At 37.4% G+C, this 20,110-nt stretch overlaps 1 protein-coding gene across 2 annotated transcripts; it reads left to right on the forward strand.

Annotated features, from left to right (window-relative positions):
* Positions 1–1,882: 1,882 nt before the first annotated feature.
* Positions 1,883–11,178, forward strand: LOC121413772. 2 transcript variants are annotated; one of them, XR_005969770.1, is made up of 2 exons: positions 1,883–9,858; positions 10,967–11,178. XR_005969770.1 is itself a non-coding variant. In XM_041606713.1 (2 exons), exon 2 carries the CDS (start codon positions 3,601–3,603, stop codon positions 9,208–9,210), a length of 5,610 nt encoding a protein of 1,869 aa, XP_041462647.1. In that variant the 5' UTR covers positions 1,883–2,175; positions 3,284–3,600; the 3' UTR covers positions 9,211–11,178. The 2 variants fall into 2 exon arrangements, 1 of the variants encoding a protein (XP_041462647.1); XM_041606713.1 differs by having other exon boundaries at positions 1,883–2,175; positions 3,284–11,178.
* Positions 11,179–20,110: the final 8,932 nt, after the last annotated feature.

The following is a 20,110-nucleotide window of genomic DNA, read 5'->3' on the forward strand; positions in this document are numbered from 1 at the left end:
GTACAGAACTGCCTTGAATAAATAAGGATATCGCATTGTGATTTTATTTGGAAAATTACGAAGGAGGAATATACAATGACTTGTTTTTCTGGAAAAAACGCGAAAATGCATTTACGATTTTTCATAATTATGTACCCCACTTTTTTCTTCAAATTGGGACTGTGCTTAAGCGGTGAGTTAAAAGTATTACCATGATTACGTTACTGTTAAACTCAAGTGTATATTGGCATAATAATGTTCAGTCTGGTGATATGTTTTTTTTGTTAATTGTGCTTATGGCGTATAAGTGCTAGGTTTGATATTTGACTCCACAGTATGCTATAATGTTTAATATTTAATGTCATGTTTGTATTTCGCTTGTGCTTAAACGGACAATATGTTAATCTAGGTCTTGATGTCTCCTTTATTCAGGGTTATTCTTTATTGGACTACATATACCTTGGTCACATTTACTCTACGGCCGTACGGCGAGTTGAAAACAGTCGTTTTAATATTTTTGTACCAGCTGCATATAGGTGGTTTGACTTAAAATTAACAAAACGGCTGTTTTTGACTCGCCGTACGGCTCTCGTAGATCAAATGTGACCAACACTGTTAAAAAACCCGTGATTTTACAGAAAATAAACAGAAGATTTTGCAGAAAGCAATAACAGAATCATTCTGTAAATTCATAAAACAGGAATTTTTCTGCAATTTAACATAACAGGTCTGTTTAAAAAAGGGAAAAGGGTGTTTTATTCGAGGAAATTTGAAAGATTCCATACACCAAATACCAAATTCCTGTAAGATTACGCAATTCGGTAAGATTACAGATGATCTCGAGACTCTGCTGCAGGAACTTCTTTTATTTTAAGGATAAATTTTCTAACAGTGAAGGTATAAGTGATCATGTGCCAAGTGGCTATGCTGTTTAGATATCAATCTATTTACAATTTATTTATTATTTATTTATTTATTTCAATATATTTAACCAGGGTAGCCCACTCAGCAATAAACTGGTCTCCCGTGGGGCCCTGAAATACATGATGAAAACAAGTATAAAACATTTAAATACATTTAAAATATACAAAGAAATATTCTAAATAACATGACTCGTATCATAACAGAAAACATAGTAGCAAACATACGACATCGTTAAAAGCATGATACTAATTAACAAAATTACACACGAAGCAGTACATATAAATAAAATAAAGTAGATAGACATAAAAAGTTGATTTCAAATTTAAGAGGCAATAATAAAACTTAGAATTTAAAAAGATGCACTTTAAGTTTCTGTTTAAAGATTGATAAAGATTTTGACTGTTTCAAATTAAATGGCAAGTTGTTCCAAAGTAAAATCGCTGAGTAAAATAAAGAGTGTTTAAAATTTTCGGTATGAGTTTTTGGGGTGATCAAATTATCTTTTGCTGCATATCTAGTATTAAAACAATAAGAATCACTTGCAAAAGTAAACACAATATTCCGATGACAGACCATTGATACATCTATACATAAAAATACACTTCAAATAGGTAACGCGGACATTGAACGGGAGCCATTGGAGTTCACGAAACATTTCTTTGGAGGGGGTATAAAAATTACATTTCAGGATTAATCTAGCAGCTCTTTTTTGAAGCTTAATTATACGATCTGTGTGCATATTGAAACGCAACCCCAGATTTCACAGCAGTAATCAAGGTGTGATTGAACTAAACATAGGTATAGAGTCTTGAGGGTATTTTGGTCAACATTAGGCCTCACCCTTCTTAGCATACCTAAGCTGGCATACACCTTTTTACATACATTGTCAACTTGGTATGACCACGATAGGTGTTGATCAATGATGACTCCAAGACATTTAATCTTTGTACATCGTTCTATAACATCTCCATTAAATTTGATTGTCACTACAGCAGTGTGTAGTGATGTTATATTTTCTCATCCAATCTTAATCAAGAGTCTGATTATCAAGACTACACCACCAAAGAGGTCTATGTTTCCCCAGAAGGTGTGACTCACCGCTAATAGTAGAGTAATTCATTGTTCTCCAACTTCTCTCCAAGAAAATCTTCTTGGAAGTAAAGATAACTTTCATTCTCATAGTCACAGTGATGGAGTAAAGTACTAATCACAATTAGTTGCAGAAAGTTCAAGTAAATTGTTATTTGTGGACAACTACAAAGGCCCAATTCGGTAAGAACATATTTCATATAATATTGTTTTGATATTTAACATGGTAAATGTATTGTAGAATTGATATTACTATTTAAGATAGTTTGAATGTGTTTTGCTAGAAAAGATGTTGTGTTTGTGTTAACAAAGTATGGTGTTAGATGTATTCTGCATAGTGTAGGAAAGTTGATTTCTTTGTTGTACGATTTGGAGGAATATGAGTTTAGTATTATGTTGATAAATCACATAATCTTGTATTATAATATGTTTCCATATAGAAGTGCTAAGATGTAAAAGGCTTTTAGATAGAATGAATTAGTTAGGCGTAATTATACATAGAGCAAGAAGTCTAGTTTCATTGGGAAACAAAGAGAGTCTGTTTTCTGGTTAATCCAGTAGAAACAGGGTATATGAATGATTACTTTGGAATGTGGCCCCTTTCACATTCATCCCTTTTTACTTTCTCTTTTGAGTAGATAACTTACTGCACATTGTAAATGCAGGGTTTGTTCACATTCGTATTTTAATCCAGTTTAACTTTAATCTTAAGATAGAATATGCTATGTTGTTTTATACTAAGCTGAGTTAGAGTAATGCAAAGTAGTAGGAACTGTTAAGAGTTTGGTTTCTTAATTTGTACTACTCACTTAAAAGAATTACTTCTTTAGTTTCATGGTTAATGTGATAATGTAGATTTCTGTTCGTACATGACCAATTTGTTATTTAGGACAAAACCATAACTTTCGTGGAGAGAAAGAACTTTCCTCTGGGAGTGATTTAGGGAGAAACCTTGAATGAGTGACTGTGTTGGCATGTAGTTATGTTCACACGGTTAATGTCTATTGGGTAGAATACTTAGTAGTGCACTGCACTGAGTGAGTGTAGATGTGTTCATACGAGGATTTAATCACCAGATTAACTTTATTCCTTGTATATTTTGTACACTATAAATTTAGGTTAATGTTATTAGGTATAATAGTACATGTGTATGTTGATCACTTAGTGTAAGATTGATTCTTATTTAATCTTATATAATCGCAATTGTTATACTAACTTAGATCTAGTAATTGACTTGATTTCAGGATGAAACATTTGTTTATTATTGTTTGTTTATTCATTATCATTACAGATTGTTATCTGAAGGTGCAGAGAAGTAAAATTGAAAGTACGACTGAAGTTTGTCACCAGTGTTGGAGATTAACTGAATAAAGCGAAAGTTTGTTTTATTTCAACAAGTCGAGTCCAGCATTGATTAATTCTTCGTGCCTTGTGAATAACAATAGTTGGACATAAGTAGACGAAACTCCTTCGTAGAAAGTTTTACGAAGGCAGTCACAATAACAATCGAAAGGACAACTTGTGTCGTCCAGTCAGGATCACGTTCAGAAAGTTCTGGAATTATCCAAATACACTACTTGATACTTTACTGCTCAAAAGTTTTTCATCATGGCCAACATCGATGGAAATAATCTAGTCAGCGAGACTACACGTGTAGATCTTCAGAGGACGTCCTCTTCGCTGCCAGAAATGATGGATAAGTATCCAAAACCAGCTAGGAGTCTAGCAAGCAGAAAGTCAGCCAAAAGCGAGATGCTTATGAAGGCCTTTCAAGCTGAACTTGATGTTATGGACAAAGAGGACAACATAAAGATTTTGCAAAGGGAGCATGAGCATACAATGCAGCTGGAGAGGGCCCAGATGGAGCTGAAGCGGTTGAAGCTACAGAAAGAACATCAGCAGAGATTAGCCGAACTTGCAGAATCAGAAGAAGAGCTCTCAAACACCAGTATCAAGTTGCCAGAGGAGACAAAGGAGGAGTCTGTTCAAAGATTCTTTGAATCTCAATCGACGGATGAGGGCAAGATCCAGACCCCAGCCCCACCAGTTCCAGCAACTCTCAATGAAGTGAAGCATGAACCAACCAACGCTTCACCAGGGATGGAAGACGTGGTTGAGTCGCTTGCCAAGGTAGCCAACATGATGATGAACCAAAATGCGACTAGTCAACAAGTATTGGCAGCCAGTCAGTTACCAAAGGTGGATGTCCCAGTATTTAATGGTGACCCATTACGATATCCCCTCTGGAGAAATGCATTTTCGAGTTTTGTTGACTCCAAGCCTCTAGATGCCGCAACCAAGCTTCATATGTTGCATACATATGTTACTGGTGAACCAAAGAAAGTTGTGGAGCATTATCTTCTTCTTGGCACCGATGAAGCCTACCTAAAAGCTAGGGAGTCTCTCGCCAGTAGGTATGGCAACACCAGTGTAGTTTCATCAGCGTTCATGAAGAAGTTAAACTCATGGCCGAGAATCTCAGACCGGGATCCAAGTGGATTGCGGTCATTTGCGGACTTTCTTCAGCAAGTCAGCGTTGCCAAGGTGACTGTTGATTCCCTTGGCATTCTAGATTATCCGCAGGAGAACGTCAAATTGTTGAGGAAGGTTCCATTCTACCTTGAACGCAAATGGAGAGACGAGGTGACCAAGTGGCAGCGATGTGGATATGGCAGTTACCCTACCTTTGCCAGATTTGTAGACTTTGTCACCAGTGCAGCAGAAGTGGCCAATATTCCAGAGTTGGAATACACCAGGATAGATGAGGCAAAGGTAAAGTCAACACCTCCGAAAGGGAAGACCTTTCAAGGTCGGTCACTGTCTACAACAGCCGCACATGGGAAGGAGTATTCCTCATGTCCTTACTGTGATAAGGACCATCACATCGATGACTGCCCAGAGTTTAAGCAGATCTACTACAAGGATAAGAAGACATTCTTCTTCAAGAAGTATCTGTGTATGGGATGTGGCCAAAGTAGCAACCACCTCGTGAAGGACTGCAAGAAACGCCGGGAATGTAAAAGGTGTAAAGGAAACCACCTGACCTGCCTACACCGACAGAAGGTAGAGAAATCATCGGCTAGCTCAAACTGTACCAACATCTGCGATCTTCCTGACCAAGATGGAAAGGACCATTGTATGATTGTTCCGGTTTGGGTGAGGCAGACTGATGATCCATCGAGGGAATCCCTGGAATATGCGATCCTTGACGACCAGTCCAATGTTGGATTTGTCTCCAGTGGTCTTTGTGACAGAATTGGTGTAAAAGGACCTGAGACTGATCTTATGCTGACAACGATTCACGAGAGTGCTCGCATTAGCTGTCAAAAGATTAGTGGTCTTGAGGTCTTGGACTTTCAGAAGTCTACAGTTGTCCAACTCCCGTCCTGCTACACCAGACAAGATGTTCCAGCCAAGCGATCGCAAATTTCCAAAGCAGAAGTACTGAGGAGGTGGAGGCATCTTGCACCAATCGCAGATGAGTTGATGCCATACAACCCGTCAATTAAGGTTTCCTTGCTCATAGGAAACAACTGTCCTAGAGCGATTCGACCCCGAGAAGTACTCGCTGGCGCAGAAGACGATCCATATGCGATGAAAACATCACTCGGATGGGGCGTCGTCGGCAGAGTATGTCAGAATTCTCAAAGTAATGATGCCGTCTGTAACAGGATTCAGACAAGTGAAGGGTATCCCCACCTGGTGCACTCAAGCCAAGCGAAGGAAGTGTTTACACCAGAGTCTGTACTGAAGATCTTGGAACGTGACTTCCAAATGACAAGTCCAAAAGGAGCTCCACTCTCAGTGAAAGAAGCAAGGTTCATGACAATCTTGGAGAATGGAATCCGCAAGAGAAGTGATGGCCACTACCAAATGCCCTTGCCTTTGAAGTCAGATCAGGTGACCTTCCCTGACAACAAGATTCTTGCTGTAAAAAGATGGAGACAGCTATCTGCAAGATTCAGGAAGAACCAGAAGTTTCTGGATGACTACAAGACCTTCATGGATGATGTAATCACCAACTACGCAGAACGAGTACCAGATGATTGCTTGAAGGTTCGAGATGGCAGAGTAAACTATATTCCACACACAGGGGTGTACCATCCACACAAGCCTGACAAGATCCGTGTTGTATTCGACTGTTCAGCAAAATTTGAAGGAGTATCCTTGAATGATCATCTTTTGCAAGGTCCTGACCTGATGAATGGACTACTTGGTGTTCTGTGCCGATTCCGAAAGGAAGAAGTTGCCTTCATGGCTGATGTGAAAGGAATGTTTCTACAGTTCTACGTAAATGAAGATGACCGGAACTTGCTGCGGTTCCTGTGGTATGAAGGTGGCGATGAAACTAAGGAAGCTGTGGAATACCGGATGAAAGTTCATCTCTTCGGAGCAGCTAGTTCTCCAGGATGCAGTAACTTTGGACTGAGAAGGGCTGCAACAGATGGCGAAGAAGAGTTCGGTTCTAGTGCAGCAGAGTTCATTCGCAGAGACTTCTACGTAGATGATGGTCTTAGTTCACGACCTACTGCGGAAGAGGCTGTGCAGCTGCTGAAAAACAGTCAAGCAATCTGTGCAAAGTCAGGATTGAAATTGCACAAGATTGTTTCTAACAGCAGAGAAGTCCTAAAAAGCTTTCCAGCTGAGGAACGAGCAAAGAGCATTCAAGACCTGGACTTGGATGTCGACAAGCTTGTGCTGGAGAGAGTCCTAGGAGTGTCCTGGAACGTCGAGAATGACACCTTCAACTTCAGAGTAAAGGTGAAGGCGAACTCATTCTCCAGACGAGGTGTCCTATCAACGATCAGTTCAATCTATGATCCAAGCGGTTTCCTAGGGCCAGTGGTTCTTAAGGGCAAGAGGGTTCTCCAAGCTATGTGCAAGGAGAACATGGACTGGGATGAATCTATGACCGATGAACAACGTTCAGAATGGGAGAAATGGCTGCTTGATCTCCAGCATCTAAGTGACCTCCAACTCGAAAGATGCTACAAACCAAGTGGGTTCGGAAAGGTCAAGCGAGTTGAAGTCCACCATTTCTCTGATGCCAGTCAGGATGGGTATGGGCAATGCTCATATCTCCGTCTCATCAATGAGGATGACAAAGTGCATTGTTCATTCGTAATCGGTAAGGCCCGAGTTACTCCATTGAGACCAATTACCATTCCAAGACTGGAGCTAACAGCAGCAACATTGTCAGCCAAGAGCAGCACATTTCTGAAGTCGGAACTGGAATACGATACTGTGACGGAGTTCTTCTGGACTGACAGTAAGGTTGTTCTTGGATACATCAAAAATGAAGCCAGGCGGTTTCATATCTTCGTTGCCAACAGAGTCCAGACAATCCGAGAGCAGACTGACCCTGATGCATGGTACTATGTAGATACCAATGAGAATCCTGCTGACGGAGCTTCTCGAGGAATCTCAGCAAAGGAGCTCACTTCTAGCCACTGTTGGTTTCGAGGCCCAGATTTCCTGTGGAACGATGGTTTGTTTGAACCCCCAGGAGATGATCCATGTACGGTAGATGACCACGACCCAGAGGTGAAGCATGCCTCAGTCCTGAGAACAGAAACAACCACCAACGTCAGTACAGGGCAATTCGAATCCAACCGTTTGAATTGCTTCTCCAGTTGGCACTCTGCCAAGAAGGCAGTTGCTAGATGCATACAGCTGAAGACGAGTCTGAAGAAAAGGGCTAGCCAGCATGCCAGAACCAGGTCCAGATCAGTAGAAGCAATGATCCCTCAGCTTGTGACAGTGAGTGAGCTGCAGGAAGCTGAGAAGGTCATCATTAGAGGTTTACAACAAGAAAACTTTCCGCAGGAGCTGCAGGTTCTGAAAGAACTAGATAAGACAGGAGAAATGAGTAGACATGAAGTGCCTACTCGAAATGCGGCACTGAAGAAAACCAGTGCCCTCTTCAGATTAGACCCGTTTCTAGATGATGATGGGGTGATTCGAGTTGGCGGCCGGATACATCGCGCCAATTTGTCCAGTAACATTAGACATCCAGTGATAATTCTTCGTAAGAGTCATGTCACCACACTGCTGATCCGAGACGCTCATCACAGGACTCAACATAGTGGTAGAGGTATTACTCATAATGAGCTACGTCAGAGAGGATACTGGGTGATCGGAGGAGTGTCTGCAGTTTCTCAATGCATCTCGTCCTGTGTGACATGTCGAAGATTGAGAGGACAGCCGCTCCAACAAAAGATGGCAGATCTTCCAGAAGAAAGAGTTGAGCCTTCTCCACCATTCTCGTATTGTGCAGTGGACTATTTTGGGCCCTTCCTTATCAAGGAAAGACGGAGTGAAGTAAAGAGATATGGTGTGCTCTTCACATGCCTGTCTTCAAGAAGTGTACACCTGGAAACTGCCAACAGTCTCAGTAGCAGTGCATTCATCAACGCTTTGCGGCGTTTCATGAATCGACGGGGTGCTGTAAGGCAGCTACGCTCTGACCAGGGTACAGCATTCGTTGGAGCCAGAAACGAGTTGAAGGAAGCACTGTCGGAAATGGACCAGGAAAAGGTACAGGAGTACCTGCTTGAGAATGGTTGTGACTGGATACCATTCAAGATGAATGTGCCCCATGCCTCTCATATGGGTGGAGTTTGGGAGAGGCAGATCCAGTCAGTGCGACGTGCACTGGAGCCATTGCTGAAATCATCTGGAAGTCAACTTGATGATGAGGCCTTCAGAACCTTCATGACTGAAGCAGAAGCCATAATCAACTCCAGGCCCTTGACGACAACCAATCTAAGTGACAGTGAAGCACCAGAACCACTGACCCCTCACCATATCTTGACTGCCAAGCCCAAAGTCATATTACCCCCACCAGGAGTCTTCCAGCGCGAAGATGTTTACTCTAGGAAGTGGTGGAGACGCGTCCAACATCTCGCCAATGAGTTCTGGCTTCGATGGAGGAAAGAATATTTGCAGGGACTGCAAGAGCGTAGAAAATGGACAAGTATAGAAAAGGACTTAATGATAGGTGATATTGTAATCTCCAAAGAAGAAGAGGGAGGACGATACAAGTGGCCCTTAGCAAGGGTGATAGATGTCTATCCTAGTGCTGATGGTAGAATTCGGAAAGTGAAACTTCTAATGGCTGATGGACAGTTAGATAACAATGGCAAACGCCAGAACCCACCAACTAAATTTGACAGACCAGTAAATAAGTTAGTTCTTCTGTTACCAAATCAACAATAATTATTCCCACTCAAAATCCACAGTAGTAAAGTGGAAGTATCTCATTTGTCTCGCGAAAGACTCGAAGCATTCCCCCTCAAAGAGCCGTTATCTTTTATTTTCATTTATCGATGATTTAAACGATGCGTTTAAAGTACTGTTTTTATTTTCATGTATGTTTCAGTGATAATTCTAAAGGCTAGAATGCTGTTTTTAAAGGTTACGTTGTGTGTATCTTAGACTATGTATCCATGAGGTATAGTATTAGTCAAAGTATTCTTTAAGATGAATTTGTTATGATGTTGTATAATTTGTTGTATTTTATATTCGTAATAATTGTTGCTAATTGAGTAAATGTAGGTACATTTAAAGGAGCCATGTCACTACAGCAGTGTGTAGTGATGTTATATTTTCTCATCCAATCTTAATCAAGAGTCTGATTATCAAGACTACACCACCAAAGAGGTGTATGTTTCCCCAGAAGGTGTGACTCACCGCTAATAGTAGAGTAATTCATTGTTCTCCAACTTCTCTCCAAGAAAATCTTCTTGGAAGTAAAGATAACTTTCATTCTCATAGTCACAGTGATGGAGTAAAGTACTAATCACAATTAGTTGCAGAAAGTTCAAGTAAATTGTTATTTGTGGACAACTACAAAGGCCCAATTCGGTAAGAACATATTTCATATAATATTGTTTTGATATTTAACATGGTAAATGTATTGTAGAATTGATATTACTATTTAAGATAGTTTGAATGTGTTTTGCTAGAAAAGATGTTGTGTTTGTGTTAACAAAGTATGGTGTTAGATGTATTCTGCATAGTGTAGGAAAGTTGATTTCTTTGTTGTACGATTTGGAGGAATATGAGTTTAGTATTATGTTGATAAATCACATAATCTTGTATTATAATATGTTTCCATATAGAAGTGCTAAGATGTAAAAGGCTTTTAGATAGAATGAATTAGTTAGGCGTAATTATACATAGAGCAAGAAGTCTAGTTTCATTGGGAAACAAAGAGAGTCTGTTTTCTGGTTAATCCAGTAGAAACAGGGTATATGAATGATTACTTTGGAATGTGGCCCCTTTCACATTCATCCCTTTTTACTTTCTCTTTTGAGTAGATAACTTACTGCACATTGTAAATGCAGGGTTTGTTCACATTCGTATTTTAATCCAGTTTAACTTTAATCTTAAGATAGAATATGCTATGTTGTTTTATACTAAGCTGAGTTAGAGTAATGCAAAGTAGTAGGAACTGTTAGGAGTTTGGTTTCTTAATTTGTACTACTCACTTAAAAGAATTACTTCTTTAGTTTCATGGTTAATGTGATAATGTAGATTTCTGTTCGTACATGACCAATTTGTTATTTAGGACAAAACCATAACTTTCGTGGAGAGAAAGAACTTTCCTCTGGGAGTGATTTAGGGAGAAACCTTGAATGAGTGACTGTGTTGGCATGTAGTTATGTTCACACGGCTAATGTCTATTGGGTAGAATACTTAGTAGTGCACTGCACTGAGTGAGTGTAGATGTGTTCATACGAGGATTTAATCACCAGATTAACTTTATTCCTTGTATATTTTGTACACTATAAATTTAGGTTAATGTTATTAGGTATAATAGTACATGTGTATGTTGATCACTTAGTGTAAGATTGATTCTTATTTAATCATATGTAATCGTAATTGTTGTACTAACTTAGATTTAGTTATTGACTTGATTTCAGGATGAAACATTTGTTTATTATTGTTTGTTTATTCATTATCATTACAGATTGTTATCTGAAGGTGCAGAGAAGTAAAATTGAAAGTACGACTGAAGTTTGTCACCAGTGTTGGAGATTAACTGAATAAAGCGAAAGTTTGTTTTATTTCAACAAGTCGAGTCCAGCATTGATTAATTCTTCGTGCCTTGTGAATAACAATAGTTGGACATAAGTAGACGAAACTCCTTCGTAGAAAGTTTTACGAAGGCAGTCACATTGATTATTACATTTTCCATAGAAAAATTAGATAGCTTTTGCGGTGTCCCTATTAACATGAACTTTGTTTTATCCGTGTTAAGTTTGAGTTTATTTACGGTTAACCATTCTTTTAAGTAATTCATATCATCTTGAAGCTTATGTTGAATATTTTGTGCAGACGTACTGTGAACGAATAATGTGGTGTCGTCTGCGTACATGGTAATACTACAATGTTTCAAGGCATGAACCAAATCATCGATGTATATTAAGAAAAGGAGCGGTCCAAGGACGGACCCTTGCGGTTTATTATTTATCAATAATCTATTTAATCATCGTATTGATACATTCGAGAAATAATAAATGCACAGTGTAGAATATAACGTGACGTAAGTTCTCGAAAGGAAAACTGCCGTTTTCACTACGAATAACCGAAACCCTATTAAAGATCATGCTTGGATCTACTGCCCTTGTAATTTCAATTTTGTAGTTAGTAATAAGCCTGTTCACGGTTGTAAACTGCGCACGAGCAGAAAAGGGTCATTGGAGAAAACAATGAAGGTGACTTTCAAATTCACTGACATAGGCATTTGTGATTTGATGATGATTCATGTATTCCTTTCAAAATATTCATTTTATCACATCCAAGCAATGCATTTCGGTATCGGTAAAACACTATTAATTTTGTTTTATTTGTTTCTAATTTGTTTCTCTTGGAAAATTTACAGGAGACATTGCTTTGCAGATTACTGCTTTAATGAAGCTCTGGCATATGAATCATGACGAATGTACCCCACCTCAATCCATATATTAACTTTGTTAAAATATATATCTTTTGGAGACCCCAAAGTGGCAAAACTGCATCTCCCCGGCATTCCCGCTACTTTACAAAACAAGTTTGACTTGTATTATCAACTTGGGAAACACAGATTATGGGACATCAGACAACATGATTCCTGAAAAAAAAAAATTATTTTTGTTTATTTAGAAGCCCACGGGAGCCCTCCAAATTTACCCTATCCCCTCTCCGTATTTCGACTTTAAAGGTCAAGTCCACCTCAGAAAAATGTTGATTTGAATCAATAGAGAAAAATCAGACAAGCACAACGCTGAAAATTTCATCAAAATCGGATGTAAAATAAGAAAGTTATGACATTTCAAAGTTTCGCTTATTTTCAACAAAATAGTTATATGAACGAGCCAGTTACATCCAAATGAGAGAGTCGATGATGTCACTCATTCACTATTTCTTTTGTTTTTTATTGTTTGAATTATACAATATTTCAATTTTTACGAATTTGACAATTAGGACCTCCTTGCCTGAAGCACAAAATGTTAAAATAATGGAATTCCACGTGTTTAGGGAGGAATGAAACTTCATTTTACATGACAATGACGAGAAAATCAAAATATTTCATATAATAAAATACAAAAGAAATAGTGAGTGAGTGATGTCATCAACTCTCTCATTTGGATGTAACTGGCTCGTTCATATAACTATTTTGCTGAAAATAAGCGAAACTTTAAAATGCCATAACTTTCTTATTTTACATCCGATTTTGATGAAATTTTCAGTGTTGTGCTTGTTGAATTTTTCTCTTTTTATTCAAATCAAGTTTTTGTTGGGGAGGACTTGTCCTTTAAATTAAAAAAAATATATATCATGTTTTAAAGCCATCGGCAAGGCAAATTGTGGTTTTTTTGGTATAATAAAGCAACTTTTATATCTATATTTTTATATTTACATTCATCATTATTGATATTATTATAATTATCATTATTATTATTATTATTACTATTATTACTACTATTATTGTTCTGCCATTTGTAATGGTGCTCTAGCACAGTAAAGGCTATAACCCGACAGGAGCATGCCTATGGGATACCCTTTCCCTTTTTGGTTTTATGTATTAAAAAATAGTTTATTTTCTTTAGAACTCTTAAAAGATTACTTTTGTTTGTATTGATACCATGGAATAGATTGAGGAGAAAATACTCTTCAACTGACATGTAGAGGAGCTGTGGTAAATTGAAGAACAGCCACACGGCCCTTTATTGATTCCACTCTATGTTGAATTTAAATATTTTGAGAGCCCAATCGGAAGAAAGATACATTTCTACTACATGCATTAAAGCCTCTTTGCGTTCTCCTATTGAAAAAAACAAACAAACATAGAAGGCATTGTTTTATATCTTATAAAAAAAGTTCGTGTACTTGACGGTGGCCTGTCGAAGTTGCCAAAACCGTTTATTTTGACAATATATATTTAGAATGTCGTCTACATGAATTCCAGGGGGTGCAATCTATCGAGAATAATACACGCAGCACCCCCCGGCCCCCCTCTCTTCCGGAAAATCTTGCTGGTGCTTCAGCCCCCGCTTCCAAGTACCAGGGCCTCCTCTATAATGAAGATGCTGCCTTTCATAAGTGCCCTTTTCCAGATGAGGGCTTCAGTTAGATGATATTCTAAATATATATTTTCAAGACAAAATAAAGGGTTGGGCAACTTCCCGGGCAACTTCGACAGGCCACCGTCATGTACACGAACTTATTTTATGCGATATAAAACAATGCCTTCTATGTTTTTTTTCAAGAGGAGAAAGTAAAGAGGCTTTTACTCTGTGTAGTAGAAATGTATCTTTCTTCCGAATGGGCTCTGAAAATATTTAAATTTAAAATAGAGTGGAAGCAATAACGGGGTTTGAGTATTATAGAGCTTACGTGTGGCTTCTTTTTTCAATGTACTACAGCTCTTCTGCATGTCAATTGTAGAGTATTTTCTTCTCAATCTATTCCAAGATATCAATACAAACAAAAGTAATCTTTTAAGAGTTCTAAAGACAATAAACTATTTTTGAATACATAAAACCAAAAGGGAAAAGGGTATCCTAGGCATGCTCCTGTTGGGTTATAGCCTTTACTGTGCTAGAGCATTATTACAAACTGCAGAACAATAATGATATTATAATAATAACATTAATAATATTAATAAAGATAAATATGAAATATAGATATAAAAGTTGCTTTATTATACCAAAAACGCAATTTGCCTTGCCGGTGGCTTTTAAACACGATATTTTTTTTAATTTAGTGTCGAAATACAGAGAGGGGATGGAGTAAATTCGGAGGGCTCCCGTGGACGTAGGCTTGAATAAACAAAAAAAAAACTATTTCAGGAAACATGTTAACTGATGTCTCATACATCTGTTTTTTCCAAGTCGATAATACAAGTCAAACTGGTTTTGTAAAGTAGCGGGAATGCCGCGGGGAATGCAGTTTTGCCACTTCGGGGTCTCCAAAAGACATATATTTTAACAAAGTTAAAATATGGATTGAGGTGGGGTACATTCGTCATGATTCATGTGCCAGAGCTTCATTAAAGCAGTAACCAGCAAAGCAATGTCTCCTGTAAATTTTCCAAGAGAAACAAATTAGAAACAAATAAAACAAACTTAATAGTGTTTTACCGATACAGAAATGCATTTTGCCCGTATACACACCAACAAAAGCGATACGAGAAGCCGATGGAAACTATTGTGTTGAGATTGTGTTATTTCGAATGACATACCATTGATCGCTTTATTGTCCGATTCGTGAGTGTGACTGTGACATAGAGGTTGTTTTGGTCTCGTTTTAGCGCAATATCACGTCATACATTTTGACATATTTGCCCTCTTTCTAAGCAAATTAAGACACTAATACTGTCATGAAGCATATCGATGTTTTCGCTAATATATTCTCTTTCATGTAGAATGTTGACATTTTGTATTAATTGCTGTTATTTATAAAACAGTTCAGGATTCTTGAAAAAATACTCTGTTTTAAATTATAATTTGCATAATTTATGTAAATTAGGTAATAATAAACAAGGATATCCCAATTATTTTATGACAATTTTCTTCCCTGTCTTACCTTAAGTCTTTATTTCCAATTTTAGGGCAGTTCTGGTAAAATATATATTCTGAATTACTTGTTTTTACATATCGACATAATATGCAAATTTATGCAAATTACTTGCTTATTTGCATAGATACAGCGTGTCTCTTTGGATGAATCTTTTTCTTTTGACTCAAGGAACATTTGTGCCAAGTGGGACATTTGTACTAAAAAAATGCAGCGTTCAACCCTTTTTTTGCACTTAACAAGTCTACTACAAAGGTCATTTGAGATTAGTTGATCATGAGCTAACCGTGAACTGGCTTATTGGAGACAATATTTTTGTATGATACATCATAAACACAATTTCCTTCAGTAGTTCCTGCTCATAACTTTTGTTTGTACTGATCCACAGTTCGTAATTATCAACATCAAGATCTCAACTGTTTTCTTCAAAAAACTTTCTTTGATTATGTGTACTAATTACATATCACAATGTTCACATTGTTTTTAATTCTAATCTCGACTCCACCAATTAAATCAGATTCCTTTCAACTGTTTACTGCTATTGATTTTATTTTCCACATTTGTCATATTGCCTTTAACCTACGTATTAACTGAACTCTCTAAATTACATGAGAGGACCACGTACTGAACAACACTTAAAGTAATCAACTGTCAAATATCATTTATATATTGTCTCATTACACATACCATTTATACATATATTTAGATATATTCAGCTTCGGCATAAAATAATCAAAAATAGTATAGTAAATTCCGTAGAAATAAAATCGTAGATTTAAAAAAGAGCATAACCCTAAAAAAAGAAAGGTACAGTAACACTCTTCGTCAGTGCACAAAATGTGACCAGAAACAAAAAAGGTAATTCAAAATCCGTTTCTGAAACAGTCGTGAAAAACACGTCTGTTCATGGGCATACGCGTCTTTAGACATGTTAGATGTGTCTTTTACGGTGCGCATCTTTTACAGTGTGCTTCTTCATCCCATACAGATTGTGGGTTTCCTAATCCGTATGCCAAAGAACAGACGCGTTTTTCACGACTGTTTCAGAAACGGATTTTGAATTTTCTTTTTTTTTCTCTGTGTCAGCGATTTCATAACTCCCTGTATGGTGTTCAGAAGTGCGAAATAATAAACTTTATGTTGACTTTATAATCTTTTATTACAAATAAAATGTTTGCCTTTCATCATACAAACTATGCAGCCACACACACACACACACACACACACACACACACACACACACATATATATATATATATATATATATATATATATATATATATATATATATATATATATTGTAAAGAAATGGATGAAGAGAACAATGGTAGGCGTAGCTTAAATCAAGGTTCCCCAGAGCTATCTACCCTTTGGAAAAATTGGTGATGCCGAAAAAATGTCTCTGCCGGGAATCGAACCCGGGCCCCCAGCTTTGAACGCCGGTGCCTTAACCACTAGACCACAGAGACGGGTTAATGGTTAGGGCGAGCCAGATCCGATTGACCGTCAGATAGACAGATTTTCGACACTACACCAATTATATTTTCCCATTGTTCTCTTCATCCATTTCTTTACAATATTTAAATAAAAAAAGAGTTGCCTGAAGCTGTTGTACATGTAAAGCTTTACACATTTGTATTTCTTCTCCCTTACGTGTACTGTATCAAAGCAATAGCTTCGATCCAGCTGAGGCATGGCGGCTTGTCATTGTTCAAAACTCACCTTCACCCGACAAGGGAAAATATAATTGGTATAGTGCATGCATGAATGAGCAGAAACACTTTGAAAAGGGGATACCAAAAGTAACTTGGCGGGCTGTATCTGGCTTTCGAAAAGAAAACCACATTTTTAAAAAGTTCAATATCTGCTCTTTAATTTTATACCTCAATTACAGAAAATGGTTAAAAATAAGAAAGTTCTGGTTATTTGAATCGAGGCTTGATTTTCAATAATTTGATAAGATGAAGACTCCGTTTTGTTGACGATCACCCATGCATTAAGTCTTTTGTTACGGTGCGAGAGCTTCTGTGGAAAACCGGTGAAAACACGTTTAGTAACGAAATTATGGAAATACAAGCATTGTTTCGAGGGATCATTACTATTTACTTCTTGACGATTTTCTGTGATTTAGGAATCAAATAGATGAACAGATGTTGAACTTTTCAGTCATGTGACTTTCTTTTTGATATTCAGATACCCCCCGCCAAATGACTTTTTTTCATCTTTTCTTCGAATTGTTTTTGCTCACTCATGCGTGAATGAGGAATAATCTAAGTAGTATCAGATGAAAGAGGAGATTTTAGGCTTTACGTTGGTGGGTCATTTGTCTATTGTATTTATGATTAAGTTATCGCTAAATTTTTGTTTTTTGTGGGACGCACAAATAAATGATGACAGTGCTATTGGTCCAATCAGGGAAGACATCGTTCAAATAAAAGAATAGAAATTTTAAAGAACGACCCAATGCTCACACCATGGTCCATTGGCAAGTCCAGTGGAAGATAAGGATAATATTCGCGGTGTATGGTACATTCTCTTTGTATGGGAGGGTTCTTAATTTAAAAAAATAAATAATTACTCCTTTGACATGAACAGCATGTAATTAAAGGACAAGTCCACCCCCCAAAAAAACTTGATTTGAATAAAAAGAGAAAAATTCAACAAGCATAACACTGAAAATTTCATCAAAATCGGATGTAAAATAACAAAGTTGTGACATTTTAAAGTTTCACTTCATTTCACACAAAAAGTTATATGAACGAGCCAGTTACATCAAAATGAGAGAGTCGATGATGTCACTCACTCACTATTTCTTTTATTTTTTATTGTTCGAAATATGAAATATTTTGATTTTCTCACCATTGTCATGTGAAATAAAGTTTCATTCCTCCCTGAACACGTTGAATTCCATTATTTTAACATTTCGTGCTTCAGGCAAGGAGGTCCTAATCATCAAATTCCTAAAAATTGAAATATTGTATAATTCAAACAATAAAAAACAAAAGACATAGTGAGTGAGTGACGTCATCGACTCTCTCATTTGGATGTAATTGCCTCGTCCATATAACTATTTTTTAAAAATAAGCAAAACTTTGAAATGTCATAACTTTGTTATTTTACATCCGATTTTGATGAAATTTTCAGCATTGTGCTTGTCTGATTTTTCTCTATTGATTCAAACCAACATTTTCCTGAGGTGGACTTTATTGAACAATAGTCAGGGACTTTAACAACTCTGAACAAAAATAATGAAATTTCTTTTTTTTTTATAATGTTATGTTATATCATTTTGGTATTCATCTTTCTTTAAACTACTCACCTTCGATTCCATTTCTTTTCAATGTGTATTCATCGTGTAAGATTGTTTACCCAGAGACTGATGTCCCACGTATAACCATACGAAATGTATTTTTCAGGTTTCGAATCTCGAACCTTTTAATGAACTGTTAATTTCCATACGTAGAGTCGGTTATGAAAAAAACTAGTTAGAAACAACTACATTCCTGGATTTTTTTTTTTTTTTTTTGTGGGGGGGAAATGTTAATATTTTGTATAAGTATAGTCAAATGACTAGGATATGTCATTTATAAGTAGAAAAACACCAGGAAATTAATAGGCTTCTCAGTTAACTTAGATTAAATTCATTCATTTGCCTCCTCATCTCTTAAAAACCCAACTGACTATTCCTTTAGTTAGTCTAACTTGTTTGATTTTAAGCGTGCAGACGGGATGTATGGGCACACCATGACGCCGAAGTAAGAACATAATTTCTTCCATAGTCTAAAGAAATTTAAATGATAGTATTTGACCTACAGATCAACCAATTGAACACGCCTTAATTATTTCATCCACCGCTGTGCAGCAATTTATGGATGAAAAAGAGCCCCAGTCTCATTATACATGGGGTAAAGTAAACTAACGTGATTATAATGGGAAAGCAAGGAGACAGAAGCACGTGAAGTAGCCAGGGACTGCCCCGTCACACCTTTCCCATTTCACTCGCATTCAGAAGAGGGGGGAGGGGGGGTGGCGGACGGTTGCTTCTGAAAATGGACGTGAACGTTGACCGCTTGTTATTAGTTGTCAGAAAACTTTGTTACCCTAATAACTGACGATTTTTTCCTCCACCTAGATGCCAGCCACTGCCCCCTATATGAATTTAAAGGCAATATCGCCTCTCCTAAATCCCCCCCCCCCCAGAGTAAGTGTACACTATTTTTAGCAATTGAGGACAGTCTGACCCATCCGCTTCGCTTCCAGTCGGGGTTAGAGATTCTTCCTAATTAGTGGCATTGACATTTTGATTCGCTGCGACGTCTCTCAACCTAGCCACCCCAATCCTTCCACCCTTTTTCTTTTATAAACATCATCGTAACGAAATTAATGTTGCCACGAAAAGTGCCACTGTCAATTTAACGTTCCGCTGCCGTATTTTCTATCAATCTCGCCCAGGTAACCAAACGTTGGGTTTCTGGCTGGCAGTATTGACGAAATGATTGCTTTTTAAGAGGTCAATCCTTCAAAAGCGCCATAATATTAAAAACAAAAAAATGGAGCGCAGTCTGTAGGATTATGACCAATGAAAAACGCAAAATTCATTAAACCTACTGATGTCAAAATCTAATTTAAGGGGACAACTTGATCGCCCATGTCTTATATTTCGTTATTGTCCATATCATTACTGCTTACACTACAAATCAAGGAAATTATAAGTCTATATACGTTCAGCCGATTTCCGCTTCTTAGTTTATTTTAGGCACTCTGACTTTCATATAAATCTATCTAGAACTACTGCAATAATGGGTACCATTCAGCCACCCCTTCTTTTCTAACCAAACGATTATCTCCCGAACTGATAAAGTGTGCCTCATCTCCGTTTCCATTATCTTTAGTACGTTATTAACCTTCGTTCTTTCCAGCAATTTCATCCGTCTATTTTTTCTTCAACTGTACAGTCATTAATGTTTCATGACTGAACATGCTGAACTATAGACATGATTTTAATCTCTGATTATAGGAAATGCAAATCACATTGGTTATTATTGATTGAACT

Source organism: Lytechinus variegatus, chromosome 4, assembly GCF_018143015.1.
Source record: "Lytechinus variegatus isolate NC3 chromosome 4, Lvar_3.0, whole genome shotgun sequence".
Taxonomy (NCBI): domain Eukaryota; kingdom Metazoa; phylum Echinodermata; class Echinoidea; order Temnopleuroida; family Toxopneustidae; genus Lytechinus; species Lytechinus variegatus.